This window comes from Symphalangus syndactylus, chromosome 4 (genome assembly GCF_028878055.3).
Source record: "Symphalangus syndactylus isolate Jambi chromosome 4, NHGRI_mSymSyn1-v2.1_pri, whole genome shotgun sequence".
NCBI classification, from domain to species: domain Eukaryota; kingdom Metazoa; phylum Chordata; class Mammalia; order Primates; family Hylobatidae; genus Symphalangus; species Symphalangus syndactylus.
This window is the reverse complement of record NC_072426.2, coordinates 73,935,204-73,958,839: the sequence shown is the minus strand read 5'-3', so window position 1 is coordinate 73,958,839 and position 23,636 is coordinate 73,935,204. Positions and strand designations below refer to the sequence as shown.

General features: G+C 39.0%; 1 protein-coding gene across 1 annotated transcript in view; it reads right to left on the bottom strand.

The window, feature by feature from the left end:
• Positions 1 to 23,636, bottom strand: part of CCDC7 (coiled-coil domain containing 7) — a 434,096-nt gene that overhangs the window by 53,598 nt on the left and 356,862 nt on the right. The window contains 2 exon segments of the mRNA XM_063637339.1: positions 7,556 to 7,639; positions 17,195 to 17,278. Of these exon segments, the coding sequence (XP_063493409.1) occupies positions 7,556 to 7,639; positions 17,195 to 17,278 (168 nt within the window).

Genomic DNA, 23,636 nt, shown 5'->3' with positions numbered 1-23,636 from the left:
GAGAATGATGGTTTCCAGCTTCATCCATGTCCCTACAAAGGACATGAACTCATCCTTTTTTATGGCTGCATAGTATTTCACGGTGTATATGTGCCACATTTTCTTAATCCAGTCTATCGTTGTTGGACATTTGGGTTGGTTCCAAGTCTTTGCTATCGTGAATAGTGCTGCAATAAACATGTGTGCGTGTGTCTTTATAGCAGCATATTTTATAATCTTTTGGGTATGTACCCAGTAATGGGATGGCTGGGTCAAATGGTATTTCTAGTTCTAGATCCCTGAGGAATCACCACACTGACTTCCACAATGGTTGAACTAGTTTACAGTCCCACCAGCAGTGTAAAATTGTTCCTATTTCTCCACATCCTCTCCAGCACCAGTTGTTTCCTGACTTTTTAATGATGGCCATTCTAACTGGTGTAAGATGGTATCTCATTGTGGTTTTGATTTGCATGTCTCTGATGGCCAGTGATGATGAGCATTTTTTCATGTATTTCTTGGCTGCATAAATGTCTTCTTTTGAGAAGTGTCTGTTCATGTCCTTTGCCCACTTTTTGATGGGGTTGTTTTTTTTCTTGTAAATTTGTTTGAGTTCATTGTAGATTCTGGATATTAGCCCTTTGTCAGAGGGGTAGATTGTAAAAATTTTCTCCCATTCTGTAGGTTGCCTGTTCACTCTGATGGTAGTTTCCTTTGCTGTGCAGAAGCTCTTTAGTTGAATTAGATCTCATTTGTCAATTTTGGCTTTTGTTGCCATTGCTTTCGGTGTTTTAGACATGAAGTCCTTGCCCATGCCTATGTCCTGAATGGTATTGCCTAGGTTTTCTTCTAGGGTTTTTATGGTTTTGGGTCTAACATTTAAGTCTTTAATCCATCTTGAATTAATTTTTGTACAAGGTGTAAGGAAGGGATCCAGTTTCAGCTTTCTACATATGGCTAGCCAGTTTTCCCAGCACCATTTATTAAATAGGGAATCCTTTCCCCATTTCTTGTTTTTGTCAGGTTTGTCAAAGATCAGATAGTTGTAGATATGCGGCATTATTTCTGAGGGCTCTGTTCTCTTCCATTGGTCTATATCTCTGTTTTGGTACCAGTACCATGCTGTTTTGGTTACTGTAGCCTTGTAGTACAGTTGGAAGTCAGGTAGCGTGATCCCTCCAGCTTTGTTCTTTTGGCTTAGGATTGACTTGGCGATGTGGGCTCTTTTTTGGTTCCATATGAACTTCAAAGTAGCTTTTTCCAATTCTGTGAAGAAAGTCATTGGTAGCTTGATGGGGATGGCATTGAATCTATAAATTACCTTGGGCAGTATGGCCATTTTCATGGTATTGATTCTTCCAACCCATGAGCATGGAATGTTCTTCCATTTGATTGTATCCTCTTTTATTTCATTGAGCAGTGGTTTGTAGTTCTCCTTGAAGAGGTCCTTCACGTCCCTTGTAAGTTGGATTCCTAGGCATTTTATTCTCTTTGAAGCAATTGTGAATGGGAGTTCACTCATGATTTGGCTCTCTGTTTGTCTGTTATTGGTATATAAGAATGCTTGTGATTTTTGCACATTGATTTTGTATCATGAGACTTTGCTGAAGTTCTCTATCAGCTTAAGGAGATTTTGGGCTGAGACAATGGGGTTTTCTAGATACAGTCATGTCATCTGCATACAGGGACAATTTGACTTCCTCTTTTCCTAACTGAATACCCTTTATTTCCTTCTCCTGCCTCATTGTGCTGACCAGAACTTCCAACGCTATGTTGAATAGGAGTGGTGAGAGAGGGCATCCCTGTCTTGTGCCAGTTTTCAAAGGCAGTGCTTCCAGTTTTTGCCCATTCAGTGTGATACTGGCTGTAGGTTTGTCATAAATAGCTCTTATTATTTTGAGATACATTCCATTAATGCCTAGTTTATTGAGAGTTTTTAACATGAAGGGCTGTCGAATTTTGTCAAAGGCCTTTTCTGCATCTATTGAGATAATCATATGGTTTTTGTCATTGGTTCTGTTTGTGTGATGGATTGCGTTTATTGATTTGTGTATGCTGAACCAGCGTTGAATCCCAGGAATGAAGCCGGCTTAATCGTGGTGGATAAGCTTTTTGATGTGCTGCTGGATTCAGTTTGCCAGTATTTTATTGAGGATTTTTGCATCAATGTTCATCAAGGATATTGGTCTAAAATTCTGTTTTTTTTTTTCTTTTTTTTTTGAGACTGAGTCTCGCTCTGTCGTCCAGGCTGGAGTGCAGTGGTGTGATCTCGGCTCACTGCAAGCTCCGCCTCCTGGGTTCACACCATTCTCTTGCCTCAGCCTCCCGAGTAGCTTGGAGTACAGACGCCCACCACCGCACCTGGCTAATTTTTTGTATTTTTAGTAGCGGGGGTTTCACCATGTTAGCCAGGATGGTCTCGATCTGCTGACCTCGTGATCCGCCCGCCTCGGCCTCCCAAAGTGCTGGGATTATAGGCATGAGCCACCATGCCTGGCTAAAATTCTCTTTTTCTTGTTGTGTCTCTGCCAGGCTTTGGTATCAGGATGATGCTGGCCTCATAAAATGAGTTATGGAGGATTCCCTCTTTTTCTGTTGATTGGAATAGTTTCAGAAGGAATGGTACCAGCTCCTCCTTGTACCTCTGGTAGAATTCGGCTGTGAATCCATCTGGTCCTGGACTTTTTTTGGTTGGTTAACTATTAATTATTGCCTCAATTTCAGAGCCTGTTATTGGTCTATTCAGAGATTCTACTTCTTCCTGGTTTAGTCTTGGGAGGGTGTATGTGTCGAGGAATTTATCCATTTCTTCTAGATTTTCTAGTTTATTTGTGTAGAGGTGTTTATAGTATTCTCTGATGGTAGTTTCTATTTCTGTGGGATCGGTGGTGATATCCTCTTTATCATTTTTTATTGCATCTATTTGATTCTTCTCTCTTTCATTCTTTATTAGTCTTGCTAGCGGTCTGTCCATTTTGTTGATCTTTTCAAAAAACCAGCTCCTGGATTCATTAATTTTTTTGAAGGGTTTTTTGGGTCTCTGTCTCCTTCAGTTCTGCTCTGATCTTAGTTATTTCTTGCCTTCTGCTAGCTTTTGAATGTGTTTGCTGTTGCTTCTCAGTTCTTTTAATTGTGATGCTAGAGTGTCAATTTTAGATCTTTCCTGCTTTCTCTTGTGGGCATTTAGTGCTATAAATTTCCTCCTACACACTGCTTTGAATGTGTCCCAGAGATTCTGGTATGTTGTGTCTTTGTTCTCATTGGTTTCAAAGAACATCTTTGTTTCTGCCTTTATTTCGTTATGTACCTAGTAGTCATTCAGGAGCAGGTTGTTCAGTTTCCATGTAGTTGAGCGGTTTTGAGTGAGTGTCTTAATCCTGAGTTCTAGTTTGATTACACTGTGGTCTGAGAGACAGTTTGTTATAATTTCTGTTCTTTTACATTTGCTGAGGAGTGCTTTACTTCCAAGTATGTGGTCAATTTTGGAATAGGTGTGATGTGGTGCTGAAAAGAATGTATATTATGTTGATTTGGGGTGAAGAGTTCTGTAGATGTCTATTAGGTCCGCTTGGTGCAGAGGTGAGTTCCGTTCCTGGATATCCTTGTTAACTTTCTGTCTCGTTGATCTGTCTAATATTGACAGTGGGGTGTTAAAATCTCCCATTATTATTGTGTGGGAGTCTAAGTCTCTTTGTAGGTCTCTAAGGACTTGCTTTATGAATCTGGGTGCTCCTGTATTGGGTGCATATATATTTAGGATAGTTAGCTCTTGTTGAATTGATCCCTTTACCATTATGTAATGGCCTTCTTTTTCTCTTTTGATCTTTGTTGGTTTAAAGTCTGTTTTACCAGAGACTAGGATTGCAAACCCTGCCTTTTTTTGTTTTCCATTTGCTTCGTAGATCTTCTTCCATCCTTTCATTTTCAGCCTATGTGTGTCTCTGCACGTGAGATGGGTTTCCTGAATGCAGAACACTGATGGGTCTTGAGTCTTTATCCAATTTGCCAGTCCGTGTATTTTAATTGGAGATTTTAGCCCATTTACATTTAAGGTTAATATTGTTATGTGTGAATTTGATCCTGTCATTATGATGTTAGCTGGTTATTTTGCTCGTTAGTTGATGCAGTTTCTTCATAGCCTTGATGGTCTTTACAATTTGGCATGTTTTTGCAGTGGCTGGTACCAGTTGTTCCTTTCCATGTTTAGTGCTTCCTTCAGGAGCTCATTTAGGGCAGGCCTGGTGGTGACAAAATCTCTCAGCATTTGCTTGTCCTTAAAGGATTTTATTTCTCCTTCATTTATGAAGCTTAGTTTGGCTGGATATGAAATTCTGGGTTGAAAATTCTTTTCTTTAAGAATGTTGAATATTGGCCCCCACTCTCTTCTGGCTTCTAGAGTTTCCGCCGAGAGATCAGCTGTCAGTGTGATGGGCTGTCCTTTGTGGGTAACCTGACCTTTCTCTCTGGCTGTCCTTAACATTTTTTCCTTCATTTCAACTTTGGTGAATCTGTCAATTATGCATCTTGGAGTTGCTCTTCTTGAGGAGTATCTTTGTGGCGTTCTCTGTATTTCCTGAATTTGAATGTTGGCCTGCCTTGCTAGATTAGGGAAGTTCTCCTGGAGAATATCCTGCAGAGTGTTTTCCAACTTGGTTCCATTCTCCTCGTCACTTTCAGGTATACCAATCAGACGTAGATTTGGTCTTTTCATGTAGTCCCATATTACTTGGAGTCTTTGTTCATTTCTTTTTCTTCTTTTTTCTCTAAACTTCTCTTCTCGCTTCATTTCATTCATTTGATCTTCCATCACTGATACCCTTTCTTCCAGTTGATCAAATCTGCTACCGGGACTTGTGCATACATTGAGTAGTTCTCGTGCCATGGTTTTCAGCTCCATCAGGTCCTTTAAGGACTTCTCTGCATTGGTTATTCTAGTTATCCATTCGTCTAAGTTTTTTTCAAGGTTTTTAACTTCTTTGCCACGGGTTTGAACTTCCTGCCTTTAGATCGGAGTAGTTTGATCATCTGAAGCCTTCTCTCAACTCGTCAAAGTCATACTCCATCCATCTTTGTTCCGTTGCTGGTGAGGGGCTGCGTTCCTTTGGAGGAGGAGAGGCGCTCTGATTTTTAGAGTTTCCAGTTTTTCTGCTCTGTTTTTTCCCCATCTTTATGGTTTTATCTACCTTTGGTCTTTGATGATGGTGATGTACAGATGGGGTTTTGGTGTGGATGTCCTTTCTGTTTGTTAGTTTTCCTTCTAACAGTCAGGACCCTCAGCTGCAGGTCTGTTGGAGTTTGCTGGAGATCCACTCCAGACCCTGTTTGCCTGGGTATCAGCACCGGAGGGTGCAGAATAGTGGATATTGGTGAACAGCAAATGTTACTGCCTGATCGTTCCTCTGGAAGTTTTGTCTCAGAGGAGTACCTGGCCGTGTGTGGTGTCAGTATGCCCCTACTGGGGGGTGCCTCCCAGTTAGGCTACTCAGGGGTCAGGGACCCACTTGAGGAGGCAGTCTGCCGGTTTTCAGATCTCAAGCTGTGTGCTGGGAGAACCACTACTCTCTTCAAAGCTGTCAGACAGGGACATTTAAGTCTGTAGAGGTTTCTGCTGCCTTTTGTTTGGCTACGCCCTGCCCCCAGAGGTGGAGTCTACAGAGTCAGGCAGGCCTCCTTGAGCTGCGGTGGGCTCCACCCAGTTCGAGCTTCCCAGCCGCTTTGTTTACCTACTCAAGGCTCGGCAATGGCGGGCGCCCCGCCCCCAGCCTCAGACTGCTGTGCTAGCAATGAGCAAGGCTCCGTGGGTGTAGGACCCTCTGAGCCAGGCACGGGATATAATCTCCTGGTGTGCCATTTGGTAAGACTGTCAGAAAAGTGCAGTATTAGGGTGGGAGTGACCCAGTTTTCCAGGCACCATCTGTCACCCCTTTCTTTGACTAGGAACGGGAATTCCCTGACCCCTTGCACTTCCTGGGTGAGGCGATGCGTTGCCCTGTTTCGACTCATGCTCAGTGCGCTGCACCCACTGTCCTGCACCCCTTTCCAACACTCCCCAGTGAGATGAACCCGGTACCTCAGTTGGAAATGCAGAAATCACCCATCTTCTGTGTTGCTCATACTGGGAGATGTAGACTGGAGCTGTTCCTATTCGGTCATCTTGGCTCCACTGCTCTTTGAGCACTTTTAATATACAACACCATGGCCTTCTGGACTTCATAAGTTTCTAATGCTAATTTAGATGTTAATCTCACTGGGGTTCCCTTCTACGGGATGAATTGTTTTTCTTTTGATGCATTGTACATTTTCTCTTTGTCTTTCAACATTTTTACAATGATTAGTCTGGTCCTGGATTGACTTGTATTTATTCTACTTAGATTTAATAGAACTTGGATGTTTAGATTAATATTACCCAGTAAATATTTTTCAAAGTATTCAGCCAATTTTCTTCAAATATTTTTTCTTATTCTCTCTCTACTTGGAAGACTCTCCTTCTGGTATTCCCATTATATTAAGTTTGCTTACTCCTTCTTCTGACAGTTCAAATCTTTCCTTGACCCTGTAATGAATTTTCCCTTGCAGTTATTTTACCTTTCAATTCCAAATATTAATTTGGTTCTTTAAAAAGTTTAATTTACATCACAATGTTGACATCTATTTGATAAAAGATTGTCATTGTACCTTCTTTTTCTTCTTTAAGAAATGTTTTAATTATTTGATGATATTATTGTTATTATTTGACTACTTTGTCTGCTAAATCTAACATGTAGGACTCTCACAAGCAGTTTTCCTTGCCTTTTTCCTTGTGTTTGGGTTACAGAGTACTGTTTCTGTGCATGTCCTAAATTTTTTTGCTAAAATCTGGACATTTTAGATAACGTATTATAGCAAATCTGTATGTTGATTGACCTTCCTTTTTGTGGGGCTTGTTGTTTTTGTTTGCTTGTTGCTTGTTGCTGTTGGTGGTGGTGGTGGGGTGTGTGTGTGTTTGTGTATGTGTGTGATTTGATAGAAGTATTTTCCTAAAGTCTCTTTCCTCTACCGTGTAAAGTCTCTTATGTTGCTCTTTCAGGGCATCTCCTTGGGAATGCAGTCTCCCTTGGATGACAGTGGTTTTAGCAGGGCACTCTTTGAATGTCTCTTTCCATTATTTATTTGTTAAAATGTCTTCTTTTGGTATCACACCAATGGTCATAGAGAAGTGTGTCTAACACTGTAACTCCAGGACTGAATTCAGTTGTGTAATCTCTGAAAAATATAACTAAATAACTTTATTGCAGCTGAGATGTTACAAACTTGACTGATATTTTTACCATATAGAGTGAACTGGTAACCAATAAAATTACTATCTGTTATATTCATCTTCTTATCACATCCATCATCTAGCCTTTCTGCTTTTGAAAAGCTAATATTACATTGCTAGTTGAAACTAGAGTTGAAATATTATAGAACGGTATTCATAAAGACTTTTGCCTACATAATAATTTATAGGCACTGTTCTCCTTAAAGATGCACACTTAGTTACACTCCAAAGAATATAAACTAACCAGAAATACTAAATGTGTAAAGTTTTTGTTCTTACCAGGGAGACTCTTTGATTGTGTCTTGAATTCATCCTTTAGTATATCTCTTCCAAATGCATCTGTCAATTGTTCTATATCAGGCCCTATAGAAATAAACAGGTATCAAAACACTGTAAGGTAATCATTTATATACAAATGTGACAGTGTGAGTGCATGTGCATATATATGTGTGTATTACTAACTTAAAATATTTGTGGCTGGGCACGGTGGCTCACGCCTGTAATCCCAGCACTTTGGGAGGCCAAAGTGCAGGTGGATCATGAGGTCAACAGATTGAGACCATCCTGGCCAACATGGTGAAACCCCGTCTCTACTAAAAATACAAAAATTAGCTGGGTGTGGTGGCGCGTGCCTGTAGTTCCAGCTACTCGGGAGGCTGAGGCAGGAGAATCACTCAAACCCAGGAGTCAGAGGTTGCAGTGAGCTGAGATCGTGCCACTGCACTCCAGCCGGGTGACACAGTGAGACTCTGTGGCAAAAAAAAAAAATATATATATATATATACACATAAAATAAAATAAAAATAAAAATTGTATTTATAGAAGAATTAAAATGAAATGTCTGGATTGGAAAATAACAAAAACCTTAAAAAGGAAAGGATGTTAACAATTATATAAATCAGACTATATTCAGGCTTAGATATGTTTAATGAATTGAAATATCATATAGCCAGGGAAAGGCAAAACTGATGCACAACCTGATGCTGCATAATTTCTTAACCAGTAATTGTTCTATACAATGCTATTTCTTATGCAAATTGAAATCATCCTAGGGACATTATGATGATAATGTATCTTTCAAGTTTACACTAAAAACATACTCAACATGTAGGTATGTACTATGTGAGGTGGAACATTTTTTTCCATAGGTCAAGCTGCAAACCACGGCTTCATTAGTCACAGAAACTTATCATGAGGCAGAAATTATTTGTCTCATTGAGGAATATTTCTTTCCCCTTTTTACATTATGCAATTGTAAATTCTTTAGATATTAGTTATGAAAAAAATTACAAGATATTTGTCAAACTGAGACAAACTGCCCTCTGAGGTCCCTTGAACATGAATCAAGGAGGTAATGGTCAGATTTGCAGCCCCACCAGAATTGTTATTGGATCCGTTTCCATTTAAGTTTTTATGTGGTTTGATATTTTCCTGAAATTAGAAACTAGTAAGTTCAATGAGATAAAAATGTATAAAAATTATTAAAAAGAAATTCATATTGAAAAGGGGATAATGAGGATTGGTGACATAAGGTCAACATTGGGCTTAAGATTCTGTGGGTAGAATTGGCTCCAGCAGAGTATATAACTATGGTTGGACACCTGTCATAATCCTTCCATTGTATTGTAGAGTGGTTTGTTGTTGTTTTTGTTGCTGTTTTGGAAAAATTGGTGAATACATGAACAATGTAAATGGTTGCATTATGACACCAGCTGCTCAAATATGCCACAACTGCATCCTATACTGAGCACTGCCTCATTACCAAAGTAAAAAGTGATCCATAAGATTGAGCAGAACAAGTTGTCAGTAATTAACAATATAAGAGATATAGCAACTCAAAACTGGAAACATCAGCAGATGTATTTTAGCTTCCTTTGTTCTTTCAACTGATATATCAAAGAAGGACCGGTTCATTTGAAATGAGCAAGCAAATGATCCTCACACAATCAGGGAAAAAATGAGACCATCTGAGGAAATATTGGGTTAAATGCTAGAAATTAAATGGTATGTGCTAGAGACACTTATAATTTAGTAAGAGTTACAATTTTTCTCCTTCACAATATCCTCCCTTTGCTTTAAATCTTTTAAAAATGTTTTTCTGCTTGAAGTTCACTGAGTACTTTAAATAAGCTATCTAAAATCTTAAATTCTATGGATTTTAATACATTCAGTAATGTCTGTCACCATCATCACAGTCCAGTTTAAAAAGTACTTTAAATTTATACTAAATTCCAGTGAAATATAGAAAAGTTACTTTTACGTAGCTGTATTCCGTTCCCCATTTTTGTGCTATTGTTATATATAGTACATTTGTAAATAATAAAGACATGGTTATAGTTGTTGTTATAATTATTTCTTTATATAATTTTATGCTTTTTTAAAAAGCTGAGGCAAGAGAGAAATATATATTTCCAATGTTTATTATATTAACCTTCTTATTTGTAATTTCTGGTTCTATTAATTTGTTCCTGTGGTTTCAGATTATCATATCTTGTCATTTTCTTTTTTTGTTAATACATAATACTTGTGTCTATTTATGGGGTACATATGATATTTGATTATATGTATAGTGTGCATAAAAATCAAGTCAGATTATTTAGAATATCTATCACCTCAGCGATTTATCATCATTCAGTGTGATGTTAGCTGTGGGTCTGTCATATATGGACTTTATTAGTTTGGGGTACATTCCTTTTATGCCTAAGTTGTTGAGGGTTTTATCATGAAGGAATGTTGAATTTTATCAAATGTTTTTTCTGCATCTACTGAGACGATTATATGGTTTTGTCCTTCTTTCTGTTGATGTACCTTGTTTATTGATTTGCATATGTTAAACCACCCTTACATCTGTGGGATAGATCCAACTTGATCACAGTGCATTATCTTCCTGATATGTTGTTGAATTTGGTTTGCTAGCATTTTGTTGGGGATTTTTATGTTTATATTCATCAGAGATATTGACTTGCACTTTTATTTTTTTTATGTCCTTGTCTGGTTTTGGTATCAGAGTAAATGCTGGCCTTGTAGATTGGGTTACAGAGAATTCCATCCTCTTCAATTTTTTGGAATAGTTTGAGGAGAACTGGTGTTAGTTCTTTAAAGGTTTGGAAAAATTGGCAATGAGGCCATCTAGTTATGTGTTGGGAACATTTCTAGACCTCTCTCTAGCTATTCTGAAATACAAAATACATTGTTATTAACTATAATCAATTTCCTCTGCTACTGAACTTTATAACTTATTCTTTTCATCTAACAGCATGTTTGTAGTACCTATTAACCAGATTTTCTATTTCTTCTTAATTCAATCTTGGTAGGCTATATGTGTCCAGGAATCTATCAATTTCCTCTAGATTTTCCAGTTTATCAGCATATAGTTGTTCATAATATTTTCTGATGATCTTTTGTAATTCTGTGATATCAGTTCTATCTCGTTTTTCATTTCTGATTTTGTTAATTTGTATCTTTTATCTTTTTTTAAGTTAGTCTAACTAGTGGTTTATTAATTTCATCTTTTTAAAACAGCAAGTTTTGATTTGGTTGATCCTTTGCTTAAGTATCTATTTCACTTAGTTCTGCTCTGATCCTTATTGCTTTTCTTCTATTAATTTTTGTTGTGATTGGTTTGTTTTTGCTTTTCTAGTCTCTTGAGGTGCATTGTTAATTCATTTGAAATCTTTTTACTCTTTGATGGAGGTGTTTATTGCTATAAACTTCCATTTTTAGCATTGCTTTTGTTATATCCCATAGGTTTTGGTATGTTGTATTCTCATTTTCATTTGTTTCAAGCACTTTTTGATTTCCTTTTTAATCTCTTCATTGATTCAGTGATCATTCATGAGCACTTTGCTTAATTTCCATGTGTTTGCACAGTTCCCAAAGTTCCTCTAGATTTTGATTTCTAGTTTTAATCTGTCATGGTCTGAAAAGATAATTGATATGATTTTGATTTTTAAAAATTTGTTAAGACATCTTTTGTGGCCTAACATATGGTCTAACCTGGAGAATGTTCCATGTGCTGACAAGAAGAATGTGTGTTCTGCAGTTACTGAAGAAAATACTTTGTAATTATCTGTTAGGGCCATTTGGTTTAAACTGATGTTTAAACTCAGTGTTTCTTCGTTGATTTTCTGTCTAGATGATCTGTCTAATGCTGAGAATGAGGCGTTGAAGTCTCTAGCTATTATTTTATTGGACTCTCTCTGTCCCTTTAGATTTAATATTTGCTTTATGTATCTGGATGCTTCAATGTTGGGTGAGTGTAAGTTTAAAATTGGTATATCCTCTTTCTGAATTGATCCTTTTATCATTATATAATAATTATCCTTGCCTCTTTTTATTGTTTTTGACTTAAAGTCTGTTTTATCTGAAATAAGTACAGCTACTCCTGCTCACTTTTGGTTTCTGTTTGCATGGAATATTTTTTCCATTCCTTCACTACCAGTCTATATGTTTCTTTACAGGTGAAGTGAGTTTCTTACAGGCAGTATATAGTCTGGTCATGTTTTTGAAATCCATTCAGCCATTTTCTGTTTACATTCAAGAATAATATTGATATGTGAGGACTTATTCCTATTGTTTTCTTATTTTCTGGTTGTTTTCTTTATTCTTTGTTCCTTTCTTTCTTTGGTGTTGTTGATCATTGTGGTTTGGTGATTTTCTGTCATAGTAACATTTGAGTTCTTTTTCTTCCTCATTTGTGTGTTTGCACATCCATGATGTATATGTGCCACATTTTCTTAATCCAGTCTATCACTGGTAAAACATTTGGGTTCATTCCCAGTTTTTGCTATTGTGAATAGTGCACAATAAACATACATGTGCATGTGTCTTTACAGTAGCATGATTTATAATCCTTTGGGTATATACCCAGTAATGGGATGGCTGGGTCAAGTGGTATTTCTAGTTCTAGATCCCTGAGGAATCGCCACACTCTCTTCCACAATGGTTGAACTAGTTTACAGTCCCACCAACAGTGTAAAAGTGTTCCTATTTCTCCACATCCTCTCCAGCATCTGTTGTTTTCTGACTTTTTAATGATTGCCATTCTAACTGGTGTGAGATGGTATCTCACTGTGGTTTTGATTTGCATTTCTCTGATGACCAGTGATGATGAGCATTTTTTCACGTGTCTGTTGGCTGCATAAATGTCTTCTTTTAAAAAGTGTCTGTTCATATCCTTTGCCCACTTTTTGATGGGGTTGATATTTTTCTTGTAAATTTGTTTAAGTTCTTTGTAGATTCTGGATATTAGCCCTTTGTCAGATGGGTAGATTGCAAAAATTTTCTCCCATTGAATGTATTTTTTATTAATTGAATTGAATTATGGGATTTCTGTTTGGTTCTTTTCTTAATGATATTTACCTCTTTAATAAATTTCTCATTCGTCTCAAAATTATTTTCCTGATTTCTTTGTATTGTTTATCTGTGTTCTCTTCTACCTAATTGAGCTTCTTTAATATCATTATTTTCAATTCCGTTTCAGGCGTTTCATTAATTTCTTTTTCACTGAAATCTGTTGCTGAAGAATTATTGTGTTCTTTTTGAGGTGTCACATTTCCTCGCTTTTTCATGTTTCTTGTGTACTTATGTGTCTGTCATCTCATGTAACAGCCACTTCTCTCAGTTTTGTGCATTGGCTTTCACAGAGCAAAACTTTTACCTGAAGATGCTATCTATGATGTTGGTTGGATAGAGCACTTTTCAAATTAAAAAAATTTTTTTGGTAGAGAGAGTGTCTCACTGGTCTTGAAACAAGGCTGGCCTCAAATGTCTGATCTCAAGTGATCCTGCCACCTTCCCCTCCCAAAGTGCTGGGGTATAGGCATGAGTCACCATGCCTCCCCTAGGTTGGGCATTTTAGCTTTGATTCTGGGTGTATGCAGTGGTATATAGCCTCTGTATAATTTTTTTTCAGCTATAAACAGTGTCAGTGATGTCTGTCATTTCCTCAATGACTTAGGCTGTAGTTGCTAGTGGATGCTGCTGTGAGGCTTTGCTGGGGACAGGGACCCCAGGTGAGTCAGTCCTTGACCTTATTAGTGACAGCAATGGCTGAGCATGCCTATCCTTGGGCCCCTAGGTGATATATGTGAGCATCAGGATTAGTGAGTCCAGGCAGGCTAATCCTTGGGCCTCTAGGTGGCTTGCCTGAGTGCTGGCCATGGTGCCAGCAGGTAGGTCTTTGAGCCCCTAGACAGTGTACATGATGTGGGCAATAAAAGTCGCAGTGGTGAAACAACCCACAGCCTCCCAAGTAGCATGCACTGGTGTTAGTAGTGGCTACAACTGGCTAGCTGAGTTCATCCTCCAGGACCCAGGAAGATTGCACAGATGCCTGTGGTGGTAAATAGGGCAGGATGAGCCCCTAGCCTTTGGGTGTCATGATTTGGTGCTGTTGGCAAGTTTCTGGGCCTATTGTGAGGTCCCCTGGTGATCAGGGCAACTGATGGGGCAAGGTAATCCCCCGGCCCCTGGGTGGCATTTTTGGGCACTGAAACATGGTTCTAGGCTGAGAGGGCTGGTTCTCAGATCCCCCAATGGTATGCATGGGCACATGCTTTGGCAGGCAGGGTGGGGAAATCCCCGGGACCCCAAATGGTGTGGCTGGGTGGCATTAACAGCAATGGCAGTTGGCAGGGAGAGCCTGTCCTCAGGGTGCATCCAACTGTGTGGTGGTCCTGCCACTGGGTAGGATTGAGTTGCTCTCAGTGGCAGTGGCCCCAGGGAAGTGGCTCTCAGGCTCTGGTGAGCACATGATTCAGCCTCTGGTGGTGGTGACAAATGATGAGAGCTTGTTCTCAGGGCATGCAGAAGTGCACAATAGCCCTCCTGCTTCTGGGGGCAGGGTTGCAGCAATGGCAATGGACTCAGGCATTCTGGGTTTTGGGTACTGCATGCTTCAGCTCTGTTTGTCCCAGGGGCAGCCTCTCCAGTGTGCTGTACCACCCATTCTCCAGCATGTTGAACACTTGAATGCTAGGGATCATGCCACACTGTTGGGCCCAACTAGGATTTCACTTCTGCAGCCCATTGCATAGGTGCAGGGGGATGTCAGTGGGGCTCTAGGATGTAGGGATGTTGGGCCACACCAGCCTGGCCAACATGGAAAAACCCCATCACTACTAAAAATACAAAAATTACCTGGGCGTGGTGGTGCATGCCTGTAATCCCAGCTACTTGGGAGGCTAAGGCAGAAGAATCACTTGAACCCAGGAGGCGGAGGAAAAAAGGCACTATGCTGCATCTGCTTGGTTCTCACGGTGTGTGTGTGCCTCAGCATGAGCTCCCTCTCTAGAGCAATGCCACTGGTCAGGGCCTGTAAGGGTGGCTCTCCCATGGCTAGGATTGCAGGAATCTATGGTGGGAATGTTGACTTCTAGGGACCTCTCACCCTTTTCCCACACTGGGGAGCCTCTCTGGACTTTATCAATCCTAGTTATGTCAGCTGCCTCCTTTCCCTTTCCTTCTATGACTCAGGTGTTTCCTGTTAATTCTCTGCTGAACTCTAGTGTTCCTGATTAGATGATCTATTTGAAATATGATTATCAATGCCCAAATTTGTTTTTTTGTGTGTGTTGAGAAGAGTGCCAGATATATTTAAGACAGCCATCTTGGAGCCCCCTCTCGTCATTTTTTTTTAACTTCAATACATCATTTCTTTCAACCATCGCCTGTGTGCTAACATTCTGGAATATACTACATGTCTATATTTTAAAGTCCCAGCAATAAAATTCTGTAAATATTTTTTATACAATTGCATTTTATATCAATTAAGAGTTAAAATTAAGAGTAGAAAGAAGTGAAGTATGCATTTATATGGTCTTTCAGAGTTATAGAATTCCTTTAACCTATGTTCATTTTATGGGTTCAAGTTAGTGTCAGAGGTCAATGGTTTTCAACCTGAAGAACTCTATATTTCTTGGAATGCAGTTCTGATAGGAATAAATTTTCTAATTTAAAAAAGTCTATTTAGAAATATCTTCATTTCACCTTCATGTTTAATAAATAGTTTTGCTGGATATAAGATTTTTGGTTAACAGTCCTTCATTTAGCTCTTTGAATGTGCTGTCCCAATGCCTTCTGGCCCTAATAGTTCCTAATGATAAGTAGTCAGCTTTTAATCTTAGTGAGGTTCTCTTTTACATCATGCATTGTTTTTTTCTTGCTGCTTTTAAGCTTTTTCTCTTTATCTTTCAACATTGTTACTATGAGTGTGATTATAGATTCCCTTGTGTTTATTCTACTTAGAATTGAGCTTGGATGTGTAGACTCATTTATCATTAAATATTTTTCAAAATGTTTTCATCCATATTTTTTCTGCTCCTTTCTCTGTTTTCTTTTTAGTGTTGCTAATACTTTAAGTTTTTTAATTCTTTCTTTGGACAGTTCAAATGTACTTGAACCCCTCTAGTAAATTCTAATTTTTGTACTTTTTAACACTGTAATTGCCACGTGGCCCTTTGCAAAATATTTTTTATCTCTTTGTAGATATTTTCTATTTGATGAAACATTGTCATAATACCTTCCTTTTCTTGTTAAAGAATGGTTTTCTTTAGTTCTTTCAATATATTTATACTAACTGCTTTGTAGTCATTGTCTGCTAAGTCTAACAGCTAGGATTCTCATAAACTGTTTTTTTTTCTGCTTTTCTTCTGTGTATGGGTCATACTTTCTTCCTTATTAGAATAACTCATACTTTTATGCTGAAAACTGGACATTTTAGACATATAATGTAGCAACTCTTAATTTTGATTCTTCTCCTTGTCTTCCTGGGTATGTTATTATTGTTTGCTTATTTATTTGTTCAGTGATTTTGTTTGATTATTTTACCGAAGCCTCTTTCCCCTGTGATATGGTTTGTATGTTTTTCCTGTCCAAATCTCATGTTGAAATGTAATCCTCATTGTTGGACGTGGGATGTGTTTGTGTCACAAGGGCAGATCCTTCTCCATGGAATGGTGCTGTTCTCACAATAGTATATGAGTTCTTGTGAGATCCAGTTGTTCAAAAGTATGTAGCACCTTCCCCCTTTTTTCTCTTGCTCCTGCTCTTGTCATGTAATGTGGCTGTTCTGCTTTACTTTCTGCCATGAGTAAAAGCGCCCTGAGGCCTCCTCAGAAGCCAAGTAGATGCTGGCACTATGCTTGTACAGCCTCTTTTCTTTATAAATTACCCAGTCTCAGGTATTCCTTTATAGCAACGCAAGAATGGCTCAATACATCCTGCAATGTGAAGCCTCTAATGCTGTTCCTACAATAAAACAGCTTTGGGCATGCAACAATCACCTCTGGATGACAGTGGTTTTAGAGGGTCCCTCTTTGAGTATGTCTTTTACTTATTTCTCTACTAACCTGTCTGCCTTCCTTTCTATCACACCAGAGATCAAAGGGTGTTTTGCCTAACACTGCTACTCTTGTACCAAAGGCAGTAGTATAATATCTGAACTATATTACACAACTGAAGGATTCTGCCATAGTTGAGAGATTACTATGCCTGACATTTTAAAGTATAGAGGGAATTTGTAAGAATAAAATAACTGTCTTTTTCCTTTATTTATTGCACTCATCAGATAGCCTTTCTGCTTTTGCAGATTTAAAGTAACTTTCTATCTAAACTGTAAATAGAAAGGGACTAAAATAATTTTGAACATACTTGTCCCAAGTATATTCTAAGCTCACTATACTATATTATTTTATGGATTACTTTCTAAATGGATGAGTCCTAAAAGTAATAATATCTAGCTAGCTTTACATTTCTAGTAAATATGTTCTAGAGTAAAACCAAATATGGGAGGGTATTCATGAGAACCTGTGCCCATGTCATAATAACACATGGGTACTACTGCTATTAAGGATACACACTTAAACTTTGAAGGAGAAAAATAAATGAGAAATATTAGACTTAAAAATATTTTCTTACCAGGGAAACTCTTTGACTGTGTCTTGAATTCATCATTTAATAAGCGTCTTCCCAAAGCACCTCTCAAGCTTTCTATATCAGTCTCTATAGAAATAAATAGATTTAAAAATACTTTGCAAGGTAATCCTTACATACGAATGTGAGGGGTGTGTATGTGTATGTGTGTGTGTGTGCGTGTGTGTGTATTAAATTAATCAGCCTTTGTTATTAATGAATAAAAGTTATAGCGAAATGTCTGAATTGCCAAATCACTAAACATTAGGAGTGGAAGGCCTGTTAGCAATCATATAAGCCTTAGTGTATTGAGGCATAGAGATGTTTAGTGATTCGACCAAGACCACATACCGAGGTGATAACAAAGTTGTTGCACAACCTGATGCCTCACAATACTTTTAACAGTGCTTATCTCTAATGCAAAATTAAAATATCCTACAGAATTTATGATAATAACATGACTTTAAAGTTTACATTGAATCACATTCATACCATATGGATATACCTGGTAAGATGAAACATAACTTTTTTTTCACCTAGCAACTTGAAAACAATGATCTTCATAATCATAGGAAATTATTATAGTGCAGAAAAACTTTGACTCATCCAGAAATATTTTAATGTGATTTTTAGGTTAACTTTAAATCAAGTAAGCACCAGTGACGGAAAATAATAAGATATCTTGCAGATTGAGGAAAACATGCCCTCTTAGGTCCCTTTACCATGTGGACCTCGTAGCTTAGGATATGATTAAATTTGCAGAAATACAAGAAGTAAAATTGGGTACTTTTCCACTGGAGTTTTTACATAATTTGACTTTTTTGTTGGATTTAGTAGTCTAACCATATTTAATAACAGGAAAAATACCTTAAATTTATTAAGGAGGAATTTATGTTAGAAAGGGGTAATCAGGATTGATGAACTAAAGTCAACTACTGGGACTAAAGTTTCGTCGGTGAAATCTAGTTCCAGCAGCACATGTGCCTACTAGAAACCTCTAAACACTGGAAACTAAAACCAGTTGTTACCTAGACATAGTAGATGGATGTCTTTTTAGTTTTTGAGAAATAGTTAAATTCATGAATAAATGTTAAAATATCTGAAAGTTATTAGTGGGAAATTTATATTAGAAAGTAGTGATTAGGAGTGTATATCATACTATATAATTTACCCATTTAAAGTGTTCAATTAAATGGTAGTTTCAATGGTAGGAGGGGACAAACATCCAAACCATATCAAAAACATACTGGAAGAGGGACACACAAATGAAAAAAAGAATATAAAAAGCCACCAATTACAAAGCTAAGAAATAACATTAAAAATATACAAAACAATTAGAAGACAACAAAATGACAAGAACAAGTTCTTATCTATCAATAACAATCTTGAATGTAAGTGGTTTAAATTCCTGAATTAAAAGATATAGACAGACTGAATTGATAACAAAAAATCAAGAAGCAACTATATGATGCCTACAAGAAATTCATTTTACCTGTAAAGACACACATAGACTGACAGTGAATGAATCGAAAAAGATTATGCACATGAATGGAAACTAAGAGTTCGGAAATAGCTATACTTACAATAGACAAATAGACTTTAAATTTTAAAAAGGAGACAAAAAGATTAGTATATAATGATATAGGAATCAATCCAGAGAGAGGATATAACAATTATAAATATATAAAAAGCTAACCCTAGAGAATCCAGTTCTAAACAGGAATTATTATCAGAGCTAAGGAGAGAAAGAGTCCCCAATACAAAAATAGTCGGAAACTTCAACATCCCACTATCAGCACTGGATATCATCTAGACAGAAAATCAACAAAGCAACATTAAACTTTAACTTCACTATATATCAAATGGACCTAACAAACATTTACAGAACATTTCCTCCAACAACTACTGAATACACATTCTCATCACTTCGCCTTTTGGCTAAGATCAAGTGCAGAATACACATTTTTCTCAATGGCACATGGAAGATCACATATCAGGCCACAGACAAGTCTAAACAAATATTAAAAAGTCAAAATCATATGAGTTATCTTCTCAAATTATGATGAAATAAAACAAGGTATCAATGTGATTGGATGGAAGGATGCAAAGTATTGTTCCTGGGTATGTCTTTGAGGGTGTTGCCAAAGGAAATTAACATTTGAGTCAGTGGACTAGGAGAGGCAGATCCACTCTCAATCTGGGTGGGCACCACCTAATCAGCTGCCAGTACAGCCAGAATAAAAGCAGGCAGAAGAATGTGAAAGTCTAAACTGGCTTAGTCTCCCAGCCTACATCTTTCTCCTGTGCTGGATGCTTCCTGCCCTTGAACATCAGACTCAAAATTCTTCAGCTTTTGGACTCTTGGACCTACACCAGTGGTTTTCCAGGGGCTCTCAGGCCTTCTGCTGCACTGTCAGCTTCCCTACTTTTGAGGTTTTGGAAATAGGACTGGCTTCCTTGCTCCTCAGCTTGCAGATGGCCTACTGAGGAACCTCACCTTTTGATCGTGTGAGTCAATACTCCTTAATAAACTCCCTTTTGTCTATACATCTATCCTCTTAGTCCGGCCCTCAAGAGAACCCTAATACAGATTTTGGTACTGGGAGTGGTTCTAGAGGAACAGAATTTTAAGGATGGAGTATTTAGTTGTCTTTGGGGTTTCTGGAGTTGCCTGCTTAATATGATTAGACCCAAAAATGCTAAGGACTCTACTTCTAATAGTATGGAGAACACTGATAGTTCTTGGTGTGAACTGTTTAGAGAGTTATGCGAAATAAATGCATTTGGTACTCCTGATTCACTGCTCAAGAGACGCAAGGAGTTTATTAACTCTATACATAATACCTTTGACCATATGTGAAGAACTACAGAATGTAATGAAGTTGGTTGGTTGCTCCTAAGTTCACTAGACAATGTGATAAAAGAAAATGAACTCAGGGATTCTATCTCCCAGCTCTAGAAGCACATACTAAGCCTCAAATCTTCTAAGATTGCCCTAAGTGAGAGTCTTATCTCCTGTAGAAAAAAAGCTGAAATTGTGGAAAATCAGACACAAGCTCTTATCCTGTGAGTGGCTGACCTGTAACAAATGATGCATGCACAGCCTCACCAGGTGTCTACTATTAAAGTGAGGACATTGATTGGAAAATAATGGGACCATGCAACTTAAAATGGGGACATGTGGGAGGACCCTGATGAGGCTGGAGGCACTGAGCTCCTAAATTCTGATGAGACTTTTTGGGCTGAGGAAACAGCCTCCCCACTCCAAGTGGTAGCAACATCCCTTCCCCAATCTATGACCCACGCTGCCATCAGCCCTTCCACATTTGCTGAGAAAATTAACCCTGCACTGCCTGAGGTAACAGTGATGGCCTCCCTTGGGGCAGGTGCCAGGCAAGACAATGCTGATTTTCCTCAGGACCCACTCCCAACACCCCTGTTTGCTTCTAAACCTATAATTAGGCTAAAGTCCTGGCAGACCCCTAGAGTTGAGGTTCAAAGTGTAACCCACATGGAGGGCACTACACTCCAAAAGAACTGCTTGAGTTTTCTAATTTATTTAAGCAGAAATCTGCAGCACATGCATAAGAATGAATATTAAGGGTGTAGGATAATGGTGGAAGGAACATAAAGTTGGAACAGGCTTAATTTATTGATTTAGGCCCACTAAGCAGGGATTCTGCATTTAATGTTGCAGCTTGGGGAGTTAAAAAAGATTCTAATAGTTTATTTGCTTTGTTAGCTGAAATATGGATTAAAAAATGGCCCACTGTGAGCAAGCTGGAAATGCCTGATCTCTCTTGGTTTAATGTAGAGGAAAAGATACAAAGGCTTAGGAGATCAGGAGACTAGAGTGGATTAGTCACTTTAGACCTACTCATCCCAGCTGGGAGGGTCCAGAAGACATAATCTTGACTAATACTTCATGAAACAGATTTGTGTGGGCAGCACCTGCATCCTTGAAGAGCTCTGTGATTGCTCTTCTCTATATGCCAGATCTTACAGTGGGAACCACAGTCACTCAGCTATAAAATTTAAATGCAATGGGAATAATTGGATCCCAAGATGGCAGGGGCCAAGCGATGGCACTCAACTATCAAAGGCAAGGTGGGCATAGTTACTGCAATGGACAGCAGAAGCAAAGTAGCAATCAGGATAGTCTGACTCATGTAGAGCTCTGGCATTGGCTAATTAATCACGGTGTTTCTAGAAGTGAAATTGCTAGGAAGCCCACTGCATTTTTACTTAACTTATATAAGCAGAAAAATTCTATGACAAGTGGACAAAAGACTGATTTGAATTATAAAAACAGAATCATGGACCCTCAACCAATTTCTAGACTTGAACCAGTTTACAGTTTGTAAACTTGAAACAGTTTACTTGAAGGAAAGGCTGGGTCCCCTTGACGAAGGATCCCACTACACTACCAACAGTTTGTGCTGTTAATCTTTCTTCCGTCTTTCCCCAAGGAGACCTCCAGCCTTTTACTAGGGTAACTGTGCATAGGGGAAAGGGAAATAATCAGACCTTTCAGGGACTACTGGTCACTGGCTTTGAGCTGACATTGATTGCGGGGGACTCAAAATGTTATTGTGATCCTCCAGTTAAGATAGGGGCTTATGGAGGTCAGGTAATTAATGGAGTTTTAGCTCAGATCCAACACAGAGTGGCTCCAGTGGGTCCTTGGACTCACCCTGTGGTCATTTCCCCAGTGCCAGAATGCATAATTGGGACAGACATACTTAGCAGCTGGCAGAACCTCCACACTGGCTCCCTGACTGGTAAAGTGAGGGCTGTTATGGTGGGAAGGGCCAAATGGAAGCCATTAGAACTGCCTCTACCTAGAAAAATCATAAATCAAAATAATATCGCATCCTTAGAAAAACTGCAGAGATTAGTGTCACCATCAAGGTCTTGAAAGATGCAGGGGTGGTGATTCCCACCACATCCCCATTCAACCCTCTCATTTGGCCTGTGTAGAAGACAGGTGGATCTTGCAGAATGACGGTGGATTATCGTAAGCTTAACAAAGTGTTTACTCCAACTGCAGCTGCTGTATCAGATGTAGTTTCATTGCTTGAGCAAATTAACACATCTCCTGATACCTGGTATGTGGCCATTGATTTGGCAAATGCCTTTTGCTCCATTCCTGTCCATAAGGCCCACCAGAAGCAATTTGCCTTCAGTGGGCAAGGCCAGCAATATACCTTTACTGTACTACTTCAGGGATATATCAATTCTCCAGCTTTGTGTCATAATCTTGTTTGGAGAGATCTTGTTTGCTTTTCCCTTCCATAAGATATCAACTGGTCCATTATATTGATGACATTATACTCACTGGATCCAGTGAGTGAGAAGTAGCAAACACACTGGACTTATTAGTGAGACATTTGCATGCCAGAGGATGGGCAATAAATCCAACTAAAATTCAGGGAGCTTTTACCTTAGTAAAATTTCTAGGGGTCCAGTGGTGTGGGGCCTGTCAAGATATTCCTTCTAAGGTGAAGGATAAGTTGCTGCATTTGGGCCCTCCTACAACCAAGAAGGAGTCACAACACCTAGTGGGCCTATTTGTATTTTGGAGGCAACACATTCCTCATTTTGGTGTGTTATTTTGGCCCATTTATCCAGGGACCCAAAAGGCTGCCAGTTTTGAGTGGAGTCCAGAACAGGAGAAGGCTCTGCAACAGGTCCAGGGTGCTATGCAAGCTGCTCTGCCATTTGGGTCATATGACCCAGCATACCCAATGGTGCGTGAGGTGTCAGTGGCAGATAGGGATGCTGTTTGGAGACATTGGCAGGCCCCCATAGGTGAATCACAGTGGAGCCCTCTAGAATTTTGGAGCAAGGCCCTGCCATCTTCTGCAGATAATCATTCTCCTTTTGAGAGTCAGCTCTTGGCCTGTTACTGGGCTTTGGTAGAAACTAAACGTTTGACTATGGGTCATCAAGTCACAATGCAACCTGAACTGCTTATCATGAACTGGGTGCTTTCTGACCCATCTAGCCATAAAGTAGGTCATACACAGCAGCATTCCATCATCAAATGGAAGTGGTATATACATGATCGGGCTTGAGCAGCTCCTAAAGGCACAAGTAAGTTACATGAGGAAGTGGCTCAAATGCCCATGGTCCCCACTCCTGCCACCCTGCCTTCTCTCCCCTAGCCTGCACCAATGGCCTCATGGGGAGTTCCCTATGATCAGTGGACAGAGGAAGAGAATACTAGGGTCTGGTTCACAAATGGTTCTGCATGATACACAGGCACCACCCAAAAGTGGACAGCTATAGCACTACAGCCCCTTTCTAGGACATCTCTGAAGGACAGCAGTGAAGAGAAATGTTCCCAGTCGGCAGAACTTCGAGCAGTGCACCTGGTTGTGCACTCTGCATGGAAGGAGAAATGGCCAGATGTGCAATTATATGCTGATTCATGGGCTGTAGCCAA